General features: G+C 36.6%; 2 protein-coding genes and 1 long non-coding RNA gene across 5 annotated transcripts; all 3 read right to left on the reverse strand.

Annotated features, from left to right (window-relative positions):
• Positions 1-213: 213 nt before the first annotated feature.
• Positions 214-2,323, reverse strand: LOC112184711. The gene is made up of 3 exons (XR_002930087.2): positions 1,933-2,323; positions 1,296-1,689; positions 214-610 (listed from the first exon to the last, which is right to left on the reverse strand). It is a non-coding gene; the product is annotated as an uncharacterized LOC112184711 (long non-coding RNA).
• Positions 2,324-4,194: 1,871 nt separating this feature from the next.
• On the reverse strand, positions 4,195-8,498 carry LOC112188144 (zinc finger CCCH domain-containing protein 12). Its single transcript, XM_024327191.2, has 7 exons — positions 8,161-8,498; positions 7,455-7,624; positions 7,231-7,284; positions 6,232-6,348; positions 5,846-6,145; positions 4,924-5,184; positions 4,195-4,798 (listed from the first exon to the last, which is right to left on the reverse strand). Exons 1-7 carry the CDS (start codon positions 8,222-8,224, stop codon positions 4,454-4,456), a joined length of 1,311 nt encoding a protein of 436 aa, XP_024182959.1. The 5' UTR covers positions 8,225-8,498; the 3' UTR covers positions 4,195-4,453.
• Positions 8,499-11,939: 3,441 nt separating this feature from the next.
• Positions 11,940-19,140, reverse strand: LOC112190389 (protein argonaute 16). 3 transcript variants are annotated; one of them, XM_040515133.1, is made up of 22 exons: positions 19,012-19,140; positions 17,350-17,585; positions 17,046-17,257; positions 16,722-16,919; positions 16,285-16,609; positions 16,101-16,198; positions 15,832-16,000; positions 15,619-15,735; positions 15,432-15,539; positions 15,299-15,361; positions 15,033-15,149; positions 14,797-14,965; positions 14,577-14,713; positions 14,357-14,494; positions 14,136-14,266; positions 13,895-13,957; positions 13,449-13,512; positions 13,178-13,295; positions 12,929-13,002; positions 12,610-12,704; positions 12,476-12,507; positions 11,940-12,363 (listed from the first exon to the last, which is right to left on the reverse strand). In XM_040515133.1, the coding sequence occupies exons 2-22, from the start codon at positions 17,569-17,571 to the stop codon at positions 12,185-12,187; spliced, it is 2,829 nt and encodes a 942-aa protein (XP_040371067.1). In that variant the 5' UTR covers positions 17,572-17,585; positions 19,012-19,140; the 3' UTR covers positions 11,940-12,184. The 3 variants fall into 3 exon arrangements, with proteins under 3 accessions (XP_040371067.1, XP_040371066.1, XP_040371068.1); XM_040515134.1 differs by lacking the exon at positions 19,012-19,140 and having other exon boundaries at positions 11,941-12,363; positions 16,285-16,382; positions 16,470-16,609; positions 17,350-17,992; XM_040515132.1 differs by lacking the exon at positions 19,012-19,140 and having other exon boundaries at positions 17,350-17,992.
• Between the last annotated feature and the right edge of the window lie 4,432 nt (positions 19,141-23,572).

The following is a 23,572-nucleotide window of genomic DNA, read 5'->3' on the forward strand; positions in this document are numbered from 1 at the left end:
TAGTGAGGCAGGTATGTATATATACATATCTATGATTTTGAATCCATAACATGTATTTCCTTTTACTATCAAATTCTTACACGAACAGTTGGGCAAGTCTACCCAACAAAATTTTCACATACAAAACAATTGAAAGAATCAGAAAAGAAAAACAAAACAAACAATCAAATACCAGGATCTCTGCAAAATGCGTTAGAGAACCAAAAAGCAGCCTCAAATAAACTTCTGTTATTATCCTCCTCAGTTTTCGGTATCCAAACAAATAAAAAAAATTATTAGTACATGAGCTACATCAATTTCTATGGTTTGCTTTGAGTTGCTCAAAAACATAACCATCTTTAGAGAAGAAGAACTTGGTGTCAATTTCTCTCTTGAAACCACCATACTTAATCGGTATCTCCTCAGCTGGAATTTACCTAAAAATATACACAATTTTCGTTCATTTCTCAAATGTCAAGTTTATAATGGAGTCAAAATCAGATCTTTGATGGCTAATAATGAAGGGAAAAGACTTACTTAAGAAAGGTCTCAAGTACCACAACAAACTTGCTTTTGGTTCGTTGAGTCAAGAGCGGAAACCATAGTACCAGAATGGAGCATTGATGAAAATCTACAATGAAAATGATACAAAACCCATCACTTTAGAACCAACATACAAAACACAGGTCTTCTTGCACTCCATCTCTATTATGGAATTGGTGAAGTTAGTGATATGTGAAGCAAGAGTACTTTTCCACAAAATTCATGAATGCTACAATTTCAAAATGCCAGATTACTATATGAAGAATGCACATCAGTAAGTACTGAATGTACTATCATCGTTTTGGAAAGAAAAGAAAAAAGGCTTGTTTTTACAGTCTTTTCTATTAAAATAATAGATATGAATTAGGCATAATGGAATTCGAAAAAAATTCATTTAGACATAATTCAGTCTCTTGTATTAGAATTAGACATAACTCAGCCTCTTGTATTAGAAATAGACATAATGGAATTAAATTTTTTTTAATCATATCGCATTCCACTTAAATCAATATAAAGACCGAGGCTGACAAAAAACAACCATACGCATTTCGTCAATCAATAAAGCAATTTCAAACAGGCATTCTGTAGTTTGAGGGTTGTGTGCCATATGCATCAACTGTTTAATTCATTATCGGCTCAAAGATACACCATATGCATATGCATATGCAAATAACCAAACTCAAAAGGATTTGAATAAAAAATATGAAGAACTAAAATAGTTAAAAACAAATTCAAGAATAAAAAAAAAACATAAAAAATAAAAAGCAACTCACCCAAATAGGCAAAGAAGAGCCAATTGATGCATGCACGGCGAATAACAAAATTGGAGAGATTATTGGCACCAACTAGAAGTGTAGGTGCAGAAAGTATTATTGAACCGCGTTGTCTGATCAAATAAAAGTTTGAGAGCTAATGGAAATAGAAGGAAGCAAGTGTGAAAAGCCAAAATAAATGAATGAATGGAAGACAATGTGCGTGGCAAAGAAAGCACCCAAACTAATTGCTCAAACTATTGGAGCTGAGATAGAAAAGAAATTGGATTCAAATACTACCCTGCAAATTACTCGTTTGTGACATCAACTAAAAATACAATGCAGAAAACTTATTTGTTGAACAACTCAATCCTGTATTCCACTATTCCATCTCCTTCTCTGCCATGCCGAAAATCTGCACACAAATGTTTAAAAAGCATGAGTTCCAGGACAACAACTCAATAGCAAAAGAGTAAAAATAAACCATCTTGTCGCCTACCAAACACTCAGGAAATACCTTTGTTTCATTAAGATCAAACACTCATCACTGACCAATATTTAGACAATATTTCCCAAAAATCCAATCTTTGGCACACCTGAATTCCTTTTCACATTCAAACATGTACAAAGGAAAAGCAATGAAGAAAAGGGTATGTACCTGTTCCTTATCCAAACCCACTGGAACAGTGGAACGTTGTTAGCAGCCATTGGACTATGAAAAGTGGGTAAAAAGAAAACCTGCTTCAGTTTGGCGGTGAGCTCGATCATACGATTTTGAATCTCCATGAACGCCTATAAAAGATTGATTGTGGTAAATAGCTAGCAAGTAAAGGAATTGGAAAATCGAGAGAGTCTTCTTCTTTCTTCCTCTTGGTGGGTGCACTTGTTCTATCACTCCTCTCTACCCCTCTCTCACCCTTCTTTTTTTGTGCAGATCAAAGAAGTAGGTTCTCCTTCTCTCTGGAGTAAACACGCAGAGGTATTGGAACCACCCGGGGGTGCAATACGCTGGGAACACATCTGTCTTGGGGACGAGATGGTTTGTTCGTCCTTTTGCTGAATGGGCTTTAGAATAGTTGCATAAACAAATTATGGAAATTTTAATGAGATTTTTTTTGTAGTTTTGAAGAAACTTAAACCCTCTTACTATCACATGATGAAGTTAGAACATTAACAGTTTATAATATTATTTTTTTGAAAAAATTTTAGACCATAACATAGTTTGGAAAAGCTCATTTCCGAGTTGACTAAGGGGGAATGAAAATGTTTCAAGATGCTTTCTCTGGATCTTCCACTGCCAAATAACATTTCTTTTACTTTGTCGTGCTAGCTGTTCAATTATTCTTGTCAAATTTGCATTCTTGTAAGCATAACATCAAACTCCTTGATATGAGTGACATCTGAAGTCACGAACTTAAATCAACTTGACCTTGTTGACGGATTATATGGATTGAGTTAAGTAACTCATTTGAAAATGTTGGGTTGAGTTAATGTTGAGAGACATTTATATATGATCAAGCATCATTTTAAATTTTGGCAAGCTAGGAACAAATCTAAAGACGGCTATACACTTGCCAGCTGATTTCTGAGCACATTCAATCTACAAGTTGTATTGCTACTGACAGCATGCATAACACTGTGAATGATCTTCGAGTTTTGAAGAGTTTTGAAGATCAATGCAAGTCTCGTTGTGCTTCGAAAATTGTTGAGGTTATTTGACATCCTCCACCCTTGGGGTGGATAAAAATTAATTTGGACGGTGAATGGAAGCAAGATTCTGGGTTAGAAGGTTACGGGGACGTCTTTCGTGATTAAAAAGGGAATTATCTTGGTGCTTTTGCAGCTAATCTTGACATTCCAAGCTTAGTCGCCATGGTTAGAAGTAGACTCCTCTATGGATCTTGACTTCATTCACTCTCCTCATTTGGTCCCTTAGAAGTTTCGTATAGAATGGGGTAATTGTTTGCACCAAATCTTTCACATGCATTTCAAATCTTCGCATATATTTCGAGAAGGTAACCAAGTAGCAAATATTTTGGCAAATTATGGTTCTACCTCCTCTGGTTTGATATGGTAGAACTTGGCTCCACCCTTTATCCAAACACAATGTAACAGTGACTGTTTAGGTTTACCAAAGTTTCATTTTCGATAATTGGCTTGTATAGTTTCTTTTTGGTTTCAAAAGTTGGCTTTGTTTCCCCTCCTTTTGTAATCTTTTTTATTTCAATAAAATCTGGAAACTAAAGGCTATTTGCCTTTTACTTAATTCTCCAGTTTCAAGTCACACACAAAAAAAAAGGGGAGATATTTATTAATTGCGTCAAGTTTGATTTTGCTAGATGACAACCCAAACCCAACAATACATAATCCGTTAACAGCCCCTACATAATCCTGAAAAATTATGCTCAAACCATGGTAGTACTACTTTTGTTAATTCAAAGATACAAGTAGAAAATTTCACAATAAACGTACGCGGCTAAACACACTTGAATGTTGTGTTGCACACTTGCACTCTGATAGTATTGCTCATGACATCGCACATCCAATTCTGAATGCGAAGTTTAACAACTGTATGGAGTAACCTATAATCTGACATACGAATTTTGGGTATGTTCATTGGACATTAGGTACTTAATTATAATTCTCTACAAACTGTGATTATTTTTCCCTGAGTTTTCTGGATTCTTTGGTTTTTTTCGATGACATGGATTCTTTGGTTTAGTAAAGAAAAAAGGTAACGAATCGCGACCCGGTGTCTTACTATGGCTATGGCAGACTTCAAAACAACTTTATTACCCGCACAACACATTGGCCATCTCGTATGAATTCACAGGAGGTAAGTAAGATATTCACACCCGCAATGAGGTTTGAAATCAAAAGTAAAGGAAGAACTTCAAGTCATTCAAACAGAGAAAGACGATGTTAAAAGGAGAGATAAAGAGAGAAAAGAGAAAAGGGAATATTACAATTTTCCACCTGCGTTTTATTCACCACAAAAAAATGCTTTCCCATGCACCCCCGCTTTAGCTCATCAAATCGATCTCCAAACAACCTATCCCCCTCCTCAAACTTGCAGGTGAAAATGGGGGGCAGGAAATAACGTGTAATAAATATTCAACCTTTCAAGGTACTGATATAAAAAATAAACAAAGTGCACCAACAAAAAATATAACTGGGCTTCAACCAGATTGGTCTTGTACAGTTTCGGAGGAAGATGGTGACGGAGGTAAAGTGCCAGTAGCTCGTTCAGGGGATTCTTCTGGAACCTTTGTTTCTGAGTTCTGATATTTTTCGCTCTCTGGTTTTTGGACCACATCAGGAAATTTTGATGATATAGAGGGGGAAGTCTCAAATCCTTGGGGAGCTATCCAGTTTCTGGTATAATTTAGTGGAGACGAATCAAGCAGCATAGGCATACCAAAACTATAGTTACCGGAATGTTCCATAAAGGGGTGATCAAATCTGCAAGTTGGTCCATACTTGCAGATTCCATACATGATGTAGTTTGTACATAAAGGTTGCCCCTGCATATACCCAAAGATCAAAGTAAGCAGCTTGTTCTGAAAGCCAATGATAAAAAAAAGCATTCTCTCATTTGTAAGAACTGAGCTGAACACTGCACATATCATGCACTAGAAATAAAACTTACAGGTCTTGAGGGAAGCCCAAGTGGGTTTGTAGCGGATTCTGCAATCCTTTCTTTTGGGTGATGGTATTTGCATTCTGCTCCATATTTGCATGTTCCAGTGTTCATAAAGTACCGGCACTCAGGCTGGTCAGGCCTCTGGGGGAGATTTGGACTTGATGACAAGTGAACCTGCCCATTGGAAGCTGATTCCCCCTGACTTCTGGAGTTGTACGCAAGATTAGATCCAAGAATGCTAGTCGAAGACACAGGGCTCAAGTTTCCCTATTGAAAAAATAAAAGCAAAATTAAAACAAAGAAAAGTTCAACGCACCAGAACCACTTCAGTCCTCAGAAAATTCAATAACTGATATAACCAGAGATGTCAAAAGCAAAGGGCTAGTCAACAGAGAAGTCAAAAGCAAAGGCATTCAACTGAACATGTCTTCATGTTAATAATTAAGGACAAATAAACATACAGTATGACATTGCAATTTTCTTTGCAGTTTCAAAATACTAAACTCAATGTTAACATGAGAAGAATATTTCTTCCTAGATATGGATTCAAAATAAGCAAGAAGCAGAGAAGTGGACATGACATCCAGTCAAGTTGTCTAAAAGACCGTGCACTTTCTACTGATTTATGAAAAATGACTAGTTGATTAACACTGAGGACCACATAAATATTTGCAGAAAATGATGCATCGCTTTCAGCTGAGCTACATGAGATATTTTGGAACTGTCCTCACCGCATAAACTCAAAGGAAAAAAAAAACTGAAAAGCTAAAGCAAATATAATTTTCTAAAGAAAAATGTCAAGCTCTGCACAATCTAGGATACTGCAACTTAAACAGACAAAACAGTGTTCCTAACAAATTCTCGACACTAGTAGGAACATCCAAAAGTAAAGCAAGCTGTTGTTCTATTAAAGAAACAATACACTCACCACATAGGTATTCCAGCCATGGGCAGGTAGAACGCCTTGAGGCGGAGAAAGAACAACTGCAGGCATGTAAGGTTGAGGAGTTGCTAAACGTGGGCCTGCTACATATGGTGCTCTTGGAAATGACCACGCAGAAAGTCCACCTGAGTAAGGTACACCTGAAGAAGGCACAACTGTTGAGCCTGTAGATCCAAAAGCAGGTACGGCAGTTCCAAATGACGGAGGCTGGGGATGATGAAACTTGCATGCAGGTCCAAACTTGCATGATCCAGTTCGCATGTAATATGGACAGGATTTTTCTTCCTGAGAATAAAAACAAAATTGTTACAACGAAAAGCACTCTTGAGAATAATCAATTAGCAGTGTAGTGACAAAGTAAAGGCTAGAACCTGATGCATGGGCAGTCCTAATATGTTGAACAAAACTGGTCCAGCTCCACGCCTGTCCCTTGGATGATGGAATTTACAGGTTGATCCATATTTGCAAGTCCCTGTCTTCAGATAATACTGCCACAAATGTTTGGGATAAGCAGTCACAAATGTGCCAACCCAAGCTTGTTCATTCTCCATGTCTCACAGAATTTCAAACAATCATGAAAAGATTTATTGCTTATTAATAGTATCTCACAAGAACAAGCATAGCAGTAGATTCTTCCTACTCTACATATCACTCACTTTCAAGGTATCATTTTGTGGCATTAGTCCCATTACCAAGATCCTAAGGAGGAAAAAAAAAACAGAAGAAAATGAAGGAGATAGATGGGAATGAGGTGCAAGAGCACAAAGTGCACATATTGGCTATCCGGACAGATATATGAAGGAACTTTAGAAGAAGAAAAATTGATATTACATTGTAAGCCCTGTTAAATGACACAAGGAATCACACCCACTTATTGTGAACACATTAAGAAATACAAGCCAGAAAGAGAAAAAATGAAAAACAGCTCATCGCCATTTGAGATGTAGGAAATGACCAACCACAACTGGACTATCATTAGAACAAGCTTGTTAAAGTTGTGATCATTCAATGTGTCTATTCCTTTTTATCCCTTAGAGATTTTATTTCATAGTAATCTGCAGTCTGCACTTCAGTTCTGTGTGATGCATTTTTAAAGATGAATAACAAGGTTATATGTTATCAACAACAGACCAGTTATCTCTGCGTGGATCATCAACTTATTAAAATCTGACTTTATCCGACTTTCTATTTTAGATTTTTTTTTTTCCTTTCTAAAGTCTGTCTATCAAATGAGCACCTGAGGAACATAAATTTGTTATCTTTTATGTGTAGCAAATATTAATAAAAGGAAGGAAACCAGAGAAGGTAAAAAATTTGAGCAACAAAGAAGCTTATCAATTAGAACAATCTCAACCGCATGAAAACCTTACCCCGCAGTCGGGTTGTCCAACTCTTTCAGGGAGTTCTCCACTGTACTGAGCAGCCTGCAGATATAATAATGCAACAGAAGGTTCAGTTAACTATAGTATAATTCACTTGAACCACTGTCTAGTTGAGAGAAAAAGTCAGTGAGACTCCTTCTCACAACACTTCAATCAAATGCAATCAGCATATCAAGGCTAGGCACAACACGTAAATGGTAATTCTCAATCACCTGTGAAGCATATTTAGGGTGATTAAACCGACAGTTACTGCCATAACCACACAACCCAGTCCTCAAATAATATATGCAGTCGGGTTCACCAGGTCGATCAGGGTATAGGTTAGACTGAGCCACAACACCCCCATCTTGATTCTCATTGATTGTCAACCGCCAAAACCCCTCTGCAATAAATGTCCAAATTAAATTCCGAAAATCAGATCTCTCAATTTTTAAAGCCTCAATCAGAATCTGCATTATATAATCCTCGAAAAGCATCAACCCCGAGTATACAAAATTTTAGAGCTTGTAAAACGTAAAATAGTGAACTAGGATTAAAAACAAATCTAACACTAAGAAAGGAAAGTCTCTGAAGGCATGTATCCACCTCCCAAAAAGAACCGAATATCCACAACATAGTAAACACACAAAGCAAAAGTCTTTGAAAACCCAAATGAAAGCGCTACTTGCATCAACATCATAGCTTTTAGCAACCAAATCAAATCAAATCAAATCAAACACAAAAACAAATTCCATTCACAAGCCACAATCTGCATTGCACCTACCATCAAACCTAATCAAAACCAGACAATTCAGCAATTCCACGCATTATTACAACGCATTGCTCTCATCATGATCACAAAAAAAAATCCACACAACCAAAAAACCGTCGTATCAGATCGTTACACTCCCAAATAGGTGCATCAAAAGAGGGTGTTACCTTCAACGGTACCGTCGGATTGATTGGGAACGGCATGCTTCAGAGCCTGCCGAGTGTCTGGCATCGGTAGCACAGAGATTGCGTGCACCCTCCCCCCTTGAGTTCTGAGCAATCAAACCGAGAAAAGCTTGAGACTTTCTCGGCGAAATGAAACCGGAATCGCAGAAATCAAGGAAGGGGAGAATATGGGAAACAGAGGGTGTGATTGTGAATGTGATGATCAAAGAAAGACTGTGAGACACAGAGAGAGAGAGAGAAGGGAATAGAAAGGAACAAAAAGGTTCCTGGAAATAAAGAAAGAAAAAGGAAAGGGACTGAGAATCAGAGAGAGATGTATAAACTAATTCTAAAAAGGAAATTATGACTATAATAAGGTCTTCCAAATTTTCCTATTTCATTTTTTTTTATTTGGAAATATTTTTTTTTTGGTCGCTTTTTCCTTTTCCAATTTTTTTTTTACAACAAACCAAAAAAAAAAGGAAAAAAAGAGGCCAGAGGAGGATCTTCTGAATGGGAACCCGAAAAATAAATATTGAATTTTTTTTTCCCCTCGTGTACGAATAATTTATTGGCTGGAAGCTTGAAATGACGGATGTACCCTCCACGTGTCAAGCGAGAGGTTTGCGTTTGTTCGGGGTAATTACGTTGCTAATGACTTTGATTAAATCCGGAAGTCTGTCACTCCTGTCCCCCCGTGTGCCATTTTTCAGTTCGGTAAGGGTATTATTGTCTTTTCGGTATCACATAGTGGCTGTGCTCAGGAGGACGCGTGGCGAGATGCGGATTGTCGGATTGTGGTGGGGGATTGCGAAAGGACGAAACTATCCGGGGGGGCATGACAAAAGTCCTCGTAAGACTGACGCGAAGGGTAGTCACGTCTTTTACGGAAAGGAGTTTTATTTCCCTCTGTATATTAATAATTTTTTGGTTTTTGTTTGGATATAGGGAGGACAAGGTGTGGAAAATCGTCGCCGTCAAAGGGCGGGAAGGTGATTTCAGCAGTGTGAAAACGTGGGAGGTTTTGGTGACATTTGGACCACCGATCTAAAATCTTGAGGGGAGCTGTGGGACCCCTGGATCCCTGATTTGATATTCAAAAAAGACAGTGCGTCCTGGGGCCATTAACGAAAGGACTAAATTGCCCTCCTTCCGCAAAATTGAGTAGAGCTATTTATTAATTTTGAGCTGCTGCAACCTAATCTAAACCTTCTTCTTCAGTTTTTCAGGCAACTAACCTAACCTTAAACTAAGTAGCTGAAACGACATTAGTTTATGATCATATAGAATATTTGCATGATCATATTAATGTAACACGAGTAAGGATTTCTCTTGCCTTGATGGTAAATATAAATGATTTTCTTGCATTGACGTTAAATGGAGAAAACAAAGACAATGAATTGTATGAAAATTTTGGACAATACAACTGAATTAATACCTATTAAATGATCTCAACTCTTGATATTTGTAAATAATATTTTTTTAATAACCAAAAAATTATTTAATACTATCCGACTACTTATTTTTGTTAGTGCAAGTGCTCATTGGAGCTCTAAATTCTCTTTTTAAATTATAAATGTACGCACCATTTTCACAATGAACTTGGCTACGTGGAGGCGAATTTTCTCAATAGTTTCCTAACTGCCAAAGCCTGTTCAAATGTTAAACATTGATGGCGAGACCACGAGAAGGGGCAAAGTGGTCAAAAAGGAGCTACAGAGAAGAAGCAAAAATCGCTATCAGGGTGGATTGACTGCAATTAATCTAATTAAAATAAGAGGACCCATGGAGGGGTACGATCGTCCGATGAGGGGTTAATTTTGGCTCAAGAAACCCCTCGCTGCACTGTTTCACACAACCACTGGAAACACTACCAGGTGTGGGTCCCGGCGAGATTAGACTCGACCCATGACCATGACCCAGTGGTCCACAATAATGGGCAGCACCAAAGTTTTGATGCCTTAGACCTCGTGTCATGCGTCCATGACCACGATGTAATTGGCCGGAGACAGATGGTAAAGGACCAATTTTTCCAAGCAGTAACTGTAAATAGTGGAGGGTCCCACTCCGAGACTTACCGCAGGTGTGACTTCTACGTCAACTCAGATTAAGGAATGGGTGGGGTCTGAATTTTTTCGGACCGAGCAAGTGATTGAATAGGTATCTGAACTTACAAAACTACACTAATAAGGTGCAGTTATTCCTCAATTAAGTGCAGGGATAAATAAGATATTTTACTCAAATTGACCACCGAAATAACTGTCCTAACCCCAATACTATTCATATGAAACTTTCCATCATATTTTACCTCCAATCAAATGCTAGTTTGGTTCCTATTTATTGATTTAATTTTTTTAATTTTTTTTATTAAATAGTTGTCAATTTTTACCATGAGAGAAAGAAAACCTTGACGACTTCTATAATTTCAGTTGATATTCCTCCTTGTGTTAAGTTTCGATGATTCATCCACTAAACTGATGAGTGTATTGTTTTTTCTAATTCCTTTACCACCTAAAGCCAAAACATGAGTAAATTTGAAAAGAAAGAATTACATATAGCCTAACAATTCAAGAAATTCACGTTTCTAGATTCAAATATCCCAGCAAAGAAGGTGATGAGACAAGAGTGAGGAAATTTTCGCCTGGCCAATTGAATCATTCTCTGTTCAGCCTTCACTGTCACAAGTTCTTGACTTTTAATGAATTTCGCACAGTAAGATGTCATGTACATAATTATATCAGTTCACTATAAAGGAGGGAAAATACCAATTGTTAGTTTAAGTGTCATTGTCTTATTTAATTTTAAGTAGAGTATGATTATAACATCGCGAAAGGACGCATACCATTTATTTATTAAAAATTTCTGAACACATAATATATGAATAATGCTAGGTGAATTATCTTTTTGGGTACCAACTTCATTTCATCTTATCATCTTATGTGGCAGCTGATGTGACACAGTAACGTCATTTAATGAAATTCTGTGATAGGTTGGATTTTCTGCCACATCAGCTGTTACATAAGGTGAAATGCATATATGGTACCTAAAAAAATGGTTCACCTAGCATTAAGCCATTAACATACACAACAGCGCTCTGGGAAGGTTTCTTTGGAATTTGGATGTTGAACCAACAAAAAGGGGTATGTGTGTGTTTAAGGAAAAAGAAGAAAAAGCAAAAGCAGCAACGTCATAGCAGACAAATACAAGTAGGAAAGGAGGTGGGAAGTTGGCAGTTGGTCAAGATAGTTAAAGCAGCTTAGCAAAAATGGTTGAAAACTACAGGTAGGGAAGCTGTTTAGTTTGGGGGTTTTAGGTAGATATCCATCACAAAGCTTTGGACTGTTGTATAAGATAATTTGGAAAGGAGTTAAATATAGGAGGAATTTTCCGGGGAACAAATTAACCTAATAAAGGATGGGATACCTTTACTTTTAGACTTACATAGTACTCTTTGTTAGACTACAGTTTAGATTGATATGCAACTTTTTCCCTTTGCTGTTACAAGCAATCTTCCCATCTACAATTTTCGACAGTGAGTCTGTCACTGATTTCCCCACTTCACCTAGCACATTGCTTGGTTTTGCTATAAGTTTCAGTTCATTGAAGATTGGAAACAGTACTACCTGATTCGGGTCTATTGATCGTAATCTTTTCTCCAATTTAAGCTTTGTTAGCGCTTAGCAGTTGTCCAAATTAGCAAGTGAAACTAAAATTTAGGTTAAGTAGTAAAACAGGCCAAGGCAGAGAGACCAGTGACAAGAAGTTGAAGTTGAATGTCACCTTTATTATATTAAAGCATGAACAAATTGTCACCTGGTACCTTTCAGAATAATAACAAGAAATGAGATAGACATGTCGAATGATGATTCCAAGACCATGCAGGTCCATATCATAATGCATAAACCTATAAACCCAACTTAATTAGCTTAAAGAGTCAAGAATATAGATACTCGAAACCAGACCAAGAGGTCTGCTAAGTTTGGGGTAGAAATCCTAAACAGTGCTAGATGAAGCAGCGGCAATCTGATCAACAGAAGAACATGGAACTGCGGACCTTCTCATGAAGCCTAGGGAGCTCAGGCACTGGGATACTCTCTGATGTAGTGACACTGACCCTTCCTGATGATGAAGTTGCCGAGAGATCTTCAAACTTCATAAACTGCATTACTTGGGCTGCAGCAAGGTGCGCATAACATATGGGCGCAACTGAGAAACAAAAATAAAATTAAACAAAAGTTGTAATAGTAAGATTCAAGTAGTAGTAGATTTATTACTTCAAGAAAAAACAAGTTAAAGCATCAAGTGTGTGCAGCTTTACCAATTGAGACTGCAGTTGTACTCCTCTGGTACCTGCAATATGGTAACAAAAATATAGATTGACGATTCAAATGAAAGGTTATTCAAAATAAGCGCTATCATAATGAGGTGATTTACTGAAAATGAAAAGCTTACACATAGGAAAGAGAGTGGATCAGGTTTTGCAGTTCATTGGCAGAAAAGCCAATCTCATCGAGCAAGACATGATAGTGTACTGGCCTAGAAGTTCCCTGTTGTAGGAAGCAAAACAACAGACAAAGACAAACATTAGGTTAGCAGAAAAGGAAACAAATTAGGATTTGTATAACAGATTATCTTAGGATTTGTAGAACAGATTATCTGGCATAGATTAGAGCATACATATGTAAGATTCTTACACAATCAGCTGCATATAAAGGTAACAGTAAACAATTTGTTGCTGAAGCACTCTTTTTTTTCTTTTTTCTTAACTTACAATGGAGCCTTTGTGAGCACACATATAGAAATCATAATTCCTTGGATGCACAATATTTGTGTCCACAACTGTTCCTGCAAAGAGAAAAATTAAGGAAGATAATAAGACAACCAGAGAAATGATCAAAGTGAAACGAAAATTAGAAAGTGGAAGACCTGGTGGAACATTATACTGGGGAGAACCAGCTTGGAATAGCTTTGTATTATGGTTCAATGATCAAAGTGAAATGAAAATCAGAAAGTGGAAGACCTGGTGGAACATTATACTGGGGAGAACCAGCTTGGAATAGCTTTGTATTATGGTTCTTTTGAGCCACAATCACAGTAAATTTTGGAAGCTCATCAACCTTCTGGTGGTGCTTGTAAGCCTGTAAAATTAAAAATTAACAATCAATGTTGAGAATAGAAAGAACAAAATTCAGGAAGCCATTGATGGTAGGTCCTATGAACAAGCCACAGACGGTCCATGACCTTGCCAGAAAATGGCTTCTTGAGTAAGGCCATAAGAATTGGAAATGAACCTTCATAATTTGATCCAGCTCCTCATTCAAAACTTGATTAAATTGCGATTCACTGACTCCATCCCTATAATGAATTAGATAGTCTTATCATATTTTCAAGTCCAAATTAATTAAGTGAACTAGTTAGGCTAAGGAAAAAACTTGGTGATGAAGATTTATAGAGTCCATATGAAGATGATAGGGCAAGATATCAGAAATGTTTGTGGACATGTTTCAGGCCAACACAAAGGCTCCAATTAATGATTTAAAAAGCCTGAACAGCCAGGTTACATCAAATCTAAACTCTACAAAGATTTAAGATATAAAATGAGACAGACATGGCACGATTATGAAAGTATTCAAGTTCCCTGTGAAGGGGATATCACTTTTGAGGAACCAAAACAAAACAATGAGCATTTTTTAAAAGATGGTTAACATTTTAAATAACACAATGCCATAATACACACCTGAAGATAATAATCTGAGTTGGTTTGCATTTGCTAGTTTTATAGAATTCCTTAAGCAGTTCCCTACAAGGCAAGGAAGTTTTCCACATTATTTAAATAAGTTTTCCACTTTATTTAAATATATCACAATCTACAGAAAAGGAGTGTAAGGAATGAATAAGACCCTTTGGGAAATGAAAGAAATTTAAATAGTCATGTGATCTACTGCTACAGATACTAAATGCCTGGTTTCATTATATACCTCATAATACCATCATCTTCTCCACTTTCCAGTGGCTTGTACAGAGAATCAATCATCTCCTTACGAACTTTTTGTGTCCTTACAGCCGCTCTGTACTGTGAAATTAGTGGCCACTGTAGAGAGCCAACAACCTGATAGCTCCAGAAGATTGTAGCAGAAACATGATTATTAAGCATAAATGAAGTGGAAAATATATCGAAAGAAACTAAACGTGTAATTACCGCAGCAACAGAAGGAATATCTGATCGACCAGGAGGCCCATGAGATACATCCATCCCCAAAATCATTGTAGGAGTATCTTTAATTAGAGAAACAACCCCAGAGTGTTCTGTTGCCAACAAAGAATTTATTCCTCCAAGCTGTAATAATAACAAAAAGAAGAAATCAATAGTGTCCACATATTAAAAAAGTAGAGACAGATTTCAAGCTTTAGTTTCTTGCCTTAGAATTGATTTTCAAAAGTACATTAGTGAGGTACTGTTCAGATAGCTCTCTCTCCCTATTATTTTTTTTCATGGGAGGAGAAATGCACTGTGTGACAATGCCATAGTCAACAAGGCACTCTTTCTTCCACGGTCCTATACAATGGAGATGAGCATATATAAATGTATGATTAAACCAAGAGATACTTGGAATGCAACTATAAATAACAATGCCATACCATATATATCAGAAGTTTTTCTTTCTGGTAAAACGCAAAGAATGAAGTTTGGTGGCTCTGTAGGATGCTTCACTTTAATCTGTTCAAACATCTTTTTAACTCTTTCAATAGGGCTTTGCTTTTTAAGCTGTGGTTGTTCCTCAATCAATGTGATTGGGTACTCAATTCTCTGCACAGAATAGCATAAGTAAAAAAGCAATAGGTTAAAAAGAAAAATCTCTGGTGGTGTAACCTACAATGCCCTTCTTCCTCCCAATGTCATAAAGCTGCCTTGAGATGCGACTAGTATCACAATTTTCCAAAGAGAAGTTGACAACAATCCATTTGTCAATGTGTTTGGGGTTCAAAAATGTCTGGGACAAAAGAGATAGGAGCATCAATTCAGCAGAATTATAGCTAAAATAAAATTTAAATTGTGGTCAAGAAGGAAAAAGAACCAGCTGAACATTTGTCTCAAAAATCTACTGATAGATGTCATTTATTATTAAGGTGGATACAATACCTTGCCATTGAAGTTCCATCTCCCATCTGAAGGCATGCAATCGGAACTGTTGCCTACCTTCAACTGTTCATCAAAAGAGAGTGCCTTAGAAAGTGATTAGATTGAGTATCAAGGACACACTGACATGTCTAACCTTCGGAGCCTCAAGTACACGACCTTCAATCTGAGTCAATTGCTTCTCTATGGATATACCGCATGCAGCAAGCACAGGATCATCATTATAGCCATAATTCCTTACAGCCTGTGATGTTAACGATTAGAAAAATATTTGCTACATACACCAGAAAAAAAAAAGGGACTCTGGTAACATGCAAACTTACATTAGTCACACTATTTATTCTCTCCTGAGGCCTCTGCCTTGAACTTCCAACTATAGAAGCTCTCTGCTTTGAAGATAATGCTTTTTTATACCGTTGGAGGGAAACAAGGGAACAAAGCTAAAATAAGAAGAGACATTGAGGAGGGGACAACAAGTCAAGAACATGAGGGATATAAGAACATGTGTATTAGGCGTAAGAAGCTATCTAACAGACCTCGAGTGGCACATAGTTAGGCCTTTTTGGCTTGCCAACGTCAAGGCATGGAAAGTTTGCAGAATAGGTAAGTTCTATGCCACGATGTTTGGTGAAATACTCATATACAGTAATGTCCACAGTCTGCTCCACAGTAGTTCCGTCATCACTTCTCAATTTCATAGGAAAACTTAAATAGAAGAAAAAAGAAAAAAGACAATTATGAATTTGTCATCTAGGATGAACACTTTAACCAACAGGAGGAAAGATATTTCAAGAGATAAGCATACTATTGCTCACGGCAGGGATTCTGGCTCAAGCCAGTAATTTTGAATTCCATGTTGTGATGTCTTGTCTTTATCCTCAAATTTTTCAGCATTCTTTTAGCCTGAATGTTAACATGAAATTGAGTTTTCAGAAACCTTAGTTGATGGCTAGATCAGAACCTTGGTCAAATTTATTTTTATTTTTTACCCTTGCCCAGTCAATGTTGCGGGGGTGTTGTACACCCTGGTTAGCTTTCAGAAAATCAATCACTGGTCCAGGGGTTAAGATCAGTGTAGTAGATACATCTGCAAGAAGCCATAACAGAAAAAGTGACAAGTGACGACAAGTGTAGGCAACCACAGAGATTACAAAAAGGCAACAAAATTTTGTACCCATATTCAAGGTCAGACCACCCTGAGTGGGACGAAAACTGGAATGGAAGCCCCGAACAGTACTTAAACCGGTACCTCCAACAGCAGTGATGCATCTGGAGTCATCCTGAAAGAATGACTGTCTTACTAGAAGACATCCCCTGTGCATGTTTAATGGTCATAGTTAATGAATTTAGAGCTCACAGAAATACAAGTATAGTAACAGGAAAACAATGTAGTAAATTTATACATGAGAAAGATATAGAGAGCTACCTGTTAGCTGCTTGCTGCCTTAAGACTATGTCTAGCACTCTCAATGCATCTTGACCATCATCTGCATCAGCTCCTTTAAGGGCAAGAGCAATTGGCTTCAGAGGTATTTTGGCAGCATAACTTATCTCTACATTGAAAGTCTTTGACTGAATAGATAGTTTCATCCGTTTTTCAGTGACACTAGAGCTGCCGGTTTCACTATAACATTATAAAAAATAATAATAATAATAAATAAATAAAGATTACAGGTTGGACAATGCAAATGAGGTCAACAAAAAAGAATTCTAATGACCATGGGTAGGAAAAGGAAAGGTGAAGTCATACTGTGGCCTAGAAACTGATTCCTCCAGCACAACTGTGTAATTGAGCTTGTGCAGTGGTAGAGGACCAAATGTGTACAGAGATTTCTCCCCATCGTATGCAAATTTGTTGCCATCAAATTCCATGGAGTATGTATGATAAAGCCTATCCATCAATTTTCTCCCAATTCCCATCCCTGGAAGAACTGGATTATTATCTTCATAAGTCATGTGAACCTGCAAATAGTATTGCATTAACGCATTGGTCTAATCCAGAGTAGTACAATAAACCGCATCAAATTAAATAAGAGTCATATGAGGTTACATACAGAATACTGATAAAATACAGCATCTGGATTATTCACTGAAACTTTGAAGTGGTTGGCAAGCAAAGTTATGCCCCGTCCAGTAGTTCCAGTCCTGCATGGCCTAGTCATAATAGAATACTTGGGCGGAGCCAATAGTTCTGGCTTCAAATTGGATGGTATGGTTGGAGGGGGTGGGGGCAAATCTGCGTCCCCACCTGCATTTTTGGCACCAGCTACCATCATTTACTCAAAGAAATCTACAAGGCACCAATGCAAGGTTGAATAAACTAAGTTTGTAAAGTAGGGAAAAATGATTGTCATCTTCATTGGAATCATATAGAATAAATTGATGAACTTACTACTATACAAAGATTTTGATATGATCATGATTCTGATATGGCTACTTATCAACATAGGCAGTAAGCACCAAGGCCAAAATATACACTTATTAATATGGATCATGGATCTTGCTCTTTCAATGTTGAGCCGACTAAATAGAGTAACATACTAACATATATGCTCAGATAACTCTTATAATTAATCAAGCTAAGTTCACTGATCTACAGTAGGTATCGATTGCAGCAGATCATGATGTACTCAACCAGTCATCAGAAATGAAGCATTAAGAACACAAAACCTATGAGAAATTTCTGAAAGTCGAAGGCTAAACACACAAACTCAGATAATAATGTTTCAAAATGGTGTAAAAGCTGTTTCCAAGCATGTTATATACATTCTAATGAATAATAACCATGAAGTACGTAGTCCAGGGCCGGTCCTGAGATTTTAACGGCCTGAGGCAAAGAATTAAAATGTGGCCTCCTATATATACATATAAATTTTTTTCGCCAAATAGCAGTACAAAATTATGTATTTTGAATAAAAGTAAATATGAAATTAATAACAAAACAACAGTATATAGATATCTACTCCCTACATAAATTTCTGAATTACAAAACTAGTTAAATATCTTAAAAAAAAACTAGTTAAATATATATATATATATATATTTTTGTAAGCATCACTGAAACCTTGTTTGTCTCACATTTTTAGCTGCAAAAATACATATAGTCATGTCATACCCATATTTTTTTTCAATAAAAAAAAAAAAAAAGTTGGCTGGGCTATTGAGTCCAAGAAAAATTAACATAAGTAAATGAAAAAAAAAATTAAAGTGCTGGGGCACAGGGTCCAAGATGGTGATTGAAAAAGATAAAAAAAAAAAAAAAAGCAAATGAACCATTCTTGTGATTTGAACCAGGGTGGGGAAGACACATAATAACTACATTTCCACTGGAGCAACACACCTTATTTGGTTTATGAAGGAAACAATATATATATATACTATCCACAACGTACATATAGAAACTCCCAAGGCCCCCGAAAGCAGGTGGCCTGAGGCGGTTGCCTCAGATGGCAGCCCTCAGGGCCGGCCCTGACGTAGTCACACTTCTCTTAATCAAACATACAGGATTTTAATTCAAAATGATGAGAAAAAAAATGTGTACACATATAAACTTCACCAAAAGCCTAGTCTGAGCTTCATTGAAAGATAAATACTAAAACAAGTTACAAGAATTGTGAGATGAAATAGCAAACGAGCAAGAGCAAATAAGGAGACAATAATTGGGAAATCCAGAGAAAGAAAAGAGTGAGAGACCAAAGATTGCCAGAAAGTCATACCGTTAAAGGCAGTGAGATTGATGAGAGTGAAGATGAAGATGAGAAGGAGAGAACACCAAGAGATTTTTCTTTCTTCAATATCTCTTTGGCTTCAAAGAGAGGGAGCGAGAGAGCATGGAGGGAAAAAGCAACTTATAAAGCGTTTGGTGCAAGTGTGTAACTGCTCACTATTTATAACAAACTCTTCACTTTCCTCAGCGCCTTTCCACATCCCCAATTTAATATCTACTAACAGGACCCACCTACTATGTGTGTGGAGAGAAGTTAAAGATAGTGGGAAAACTTTTTGTACAACTACCACATTTTCTGCTTTTTGAAAATATTTTTATTCTATTATTTTTTTATTTTACAATTTACTAAATTATCCCTATTGATTAATTATATTTCATAATATTTTAATATATAAAGGTCATATTGGTAAAAAAAATTAGTTTTAGAGAACAAGCTCTATTCTCTTAATAATAGTATAGATAAAAAGTCTTATCTTGACTTTAATGTTTGGGACAGTATGACTGTATGAATTTCTCCAAAAGTCTAACCAATTACCAAAGTAGCTATATACCTTTTCTACTTTCACATTCGAGTCGTGCCACATGAATTTCATTAACTTTTTTTTCTTTTTTCTTTTTTCTTTTATAAGTAGAAAAAGATTTGAGCTTAAACTTCATCCAATTTAATGGATGAGATAGTTAATTGCTAAAGGAATAAATGTGGTGGAATTCAGAAAACTTTGTAGGCTATACACACATTAAGTACTCCGGTAGTCATGACTAAATTATTAATCAATCACCTAACTTCATCTATTTTTTACTGCATAATATAAAAAGTTCTTGTTAGCTATGGAGTAGCCCTATAATATGGCTTGAATTCTTTGGTACTATTTTCTAAAAAAACTCTTGGCTTATCCCGACTGCTACTCAACGCAGAGGATAGAGTGGAAGAAGAGACTCGGTGGTGGTTGCTTGCTGTTAAGAACCCTTGTCGAAGAACTCTCATGTTGGTTCATATTTTATTATTTTATGATCTAAGGGCATGTGAGGAAAATTGAGGAGGTGTAGTTAGCATATTTGATATTTAACAAAGTAGGTTAGAGATTCAAATATCACACATTAGTAACGTTAAAAAACAAAAGGAATTAAATCACCCAAAAGAAACCAGAAAAATAAAAGAAGGGCAAAGGAAACCAAAAAAGAAAACTAAAATAAAAGGCAAAGTGAATAGTAATTAACCATGAAGCAATTCCGGGGAGGAGCAAAACTCGAGATATGAAACCGCGTAGGCTAGTTGAGAATGCTGATTTGCATATACCGGATTATTGCTCCATCTTCTTAGAAAATGCAAGATTAATTCCAGGTCCGACGGGCTGTAATCCAACTGTCCATCTCTAATGGAGCTAAGTAAATCGTGATGATTTTTTGTTCGAAGTAAATGATTTGGCACTCCATACATCGATCGTTAAGATGATATGAAGAAGAAGAATGCAATTACAGAGCTCAGGTCGCTTCTTGATTTCTTGGAGGATTGATCGAAGAACAATATGAATGTTGTTTGTACGTGAATCCGGACGGGGCGCGCGATTGAGCAGAAGGAAGAGATGACTTGGCTTGTATTCAATCCTTCTCAAAAGACCTGTCAACAAAGGAAATCGTTAAGAGGAAGTCTGGAAGGTTCCTGATTTCTTTCATCCGACGCTCAAGTCAGACATGGAAACAAAGCAGAAGCTATTTATAAGAAAGTTAGAGTAGGGGGAATGGAATGAATGAATAGCTCGAGCTTGAGAATGACTCCCTATATATATGCGGTGATATGTGCTTGGAGATATGAATAAAAACAACATTAAGAGAAACAATACTATAAGATAAAAAATAAAAATGAAAAAAAACAGTTCATCTTCTATTAGCACGTTCATCTATAGTGGTACAACAATACATTACATAAGCATAGACAAATACATCCATTAAATTGTGCATTTTGTATGTTTTTGTTTTTTGAAATGACTAGATTGATTTAAGAAAGTAAGTTAGAGTTCAAATGTCAATTTTGGAGATATGAATAAAAAAAAATCTTAAGAAAAATCACACTATAAGATAAAAAATATATAAAAAATAGTTCATATGTTGAAGGGCAGAAGAGTTTCTATTGGAAGGCTTGATACAACTAGTATAAGGTTGATAAAATAGATATTGCAGAAGCTATTCTATTGGGAGGATGGAAACATAAAATATAAACTCAAACAAAACTAGGATGGAGATGTGCAACCCAAAGGCATGCACAAAGCTTCTAAACAATCAAAATACCTTTGTGGATAAGATATTTAAATTAGTTAAATACGTGACTAATAATAATTGATAGATTTGATTGATTCAATAACATGACAAGAAGTTTATATAGGCATCTTAAGAGCTTTCAAGAGTCTAACTTCCATTCATAATATCATTCATCCTACTATGTGAAGCATATGGTAGATAATTTCTAGCCAAACAATCAGGCTCCATATTACTCACCACTTCAATAGTTGTTCTTTCACTTATTTCCTTCATCATTAAAATCTGTGTCCACAAAAACAAATTGTCAGTTATTTTACTCAACAACGTAGTCAACTTTGCTTCATAGGCTTCCTTCAACCCTTTACGGGGAATTTTAGGAAATTCTTCCAAATCCGAAGGCGAAAAACCTAAACAATAAGTAGACGGGGAAGCCATACTCTTGCTATCATAGGACATTTTCTTTGAACTATGCTGGTAAACATGTACTATCTCAAATCCAAATGGATCGCAATCCATAAGACTAAAGATAAGGAGTTTCAGAATGTCCCAAAGTTTTTTCACATCCTCACCAATATGAAGGAAACTTTGAACTGCTTCTGTCACATCCTCACCAATAGTCTCTCAATAATGCCGAAAGAACAATTGTGGCATACCATCCGGACTAGGTGATTTTTTGGGATACATCTAGAACAAGGCACACTTTATCTCGTCTGCCGAATATGGCAAACATAACTGCTCCTTCATCTCTTGAGAAACACAAGGTTGAGGAATGTGTATATATAATTATGGTTTGATTTATCCTAATTTATTCTTTGGCAAAAAAGGGTTTTTTTATTTTATTTTTTAGTCCTAAGATTTTAATCTTTACTGCTTTCGATTAACCCAAGTTTGATAACTGTGCCACCATGATTTTACAGATCTACTTCTTGCCATATACTGAGAGATGACCGACATTCCTTGGCAGCCGATACCAATTCGAGAACTTCATGATCTCTTTAAACGGTTCCAGACTTGGCGCGAGACAATGCTTGCCAATAAACGGGACGATACTCCAAGGGCCAAAACTCCTGATATTCTTCAAGTGAAAGACATGTCATCTGCAGAAGTGCTTCAGGAAATTAGCAAACCAGACTTGGCACGAGACAATGCTTTCCAATAAACGGGACGATACTCCAAGGGCCAAATCTCCTGATATTCTTCAGGTGAAAGACATGTAATCTGCAGAAGTGCTTCAGGAAATTAGCAAATACAAGAAAAATTACCCAACAGGACACTATGTGTTGAAAGATATAGGTCCAGCCAATCAATCATTCTTGGGGGGACGAAACATAATCAGAGATATGGTAGATAATTTCTAGCCAAACAATCAGGCTCCATATTACTCACCACTTCAATAGTTGTTCTTTCACTTATTTCCTTCATCATTAAAATCTGTGTCCACCAAAACAAATTTTCAGTTATTTTACTCAACAACGTAGTCAACTTTGCTTCATAGGCTTCCTTCAACCCTTTACGGGGAATTTTAGGAAATTCTTCCAAATCCGAAGGCGAAAATCCTAAACAATAAGTAGACGGGGAAGCCATACTCTTGCTATCATAGGACATTTTCTTTGAACTATGCTGGTAAACATGTACTATCTCAAATCCAAATGGATCGCAATCCATAAGACTAAAGATAAGGAGTTTCAGAATGTCCCAAAGTTTTTTCACATCCGCACCAGTATGAAGGAAACTTTGTACTGCTTCTGTCACATCCTCACCAATAGTCTCTCAATAGTGCTGAAAGAACAATTGTGACATACCATCCGGACTAGGTGATTTTTTGGGATACATCTAGAACAAGGCACACTTTATCTCGTCTGCCGAATATGGCAAACATAACTGCTCATTCATCTCTTGAGAAACACAAGGTTGAGGGATGTGTATATATAATTATGGTTTGATTTATCCTAATTTATTCTTTGGCAAAAAAGGGTTTTTTTATTTTATTTTTTAGTCCTAAGATTTTAATCTTTACTGCTTTCGATTAACCCAAGTTTGATAATTGTGCCACCATGATTTTACAGATCTACTTCTTGCCATATACTGAGAGATGACCGACATTCCTTGGCAGCCGATACCAATTGGAGAACTTCATGATCTCTTTAAACAGTTCCAGACTTGGCGCGAGACAATGCTTGCCAATAAACGGAACGATACTCCAAGGGCCAAATCTCCTGATATTCTTCAGGTGAAAGACATGTCATCTGCAGAAGTGCTCCAGGAAATTAGCAAATACAAGAAAAATTACCCAA

Source organism: Rosa chinensis, chromosome 2 (genome assembly GCF_002994745.2).
Source record: "Rosa chinensis cultivar Old Blush chromosome 2, RchiOBHm-V2, whole genome shotgun sequence".
NCBI lineage: Eukaryota > Viridiplantae > Streptophyta > Magnoliopsida > Rosales > Rosaceae > Rosa > Rosa chinensis.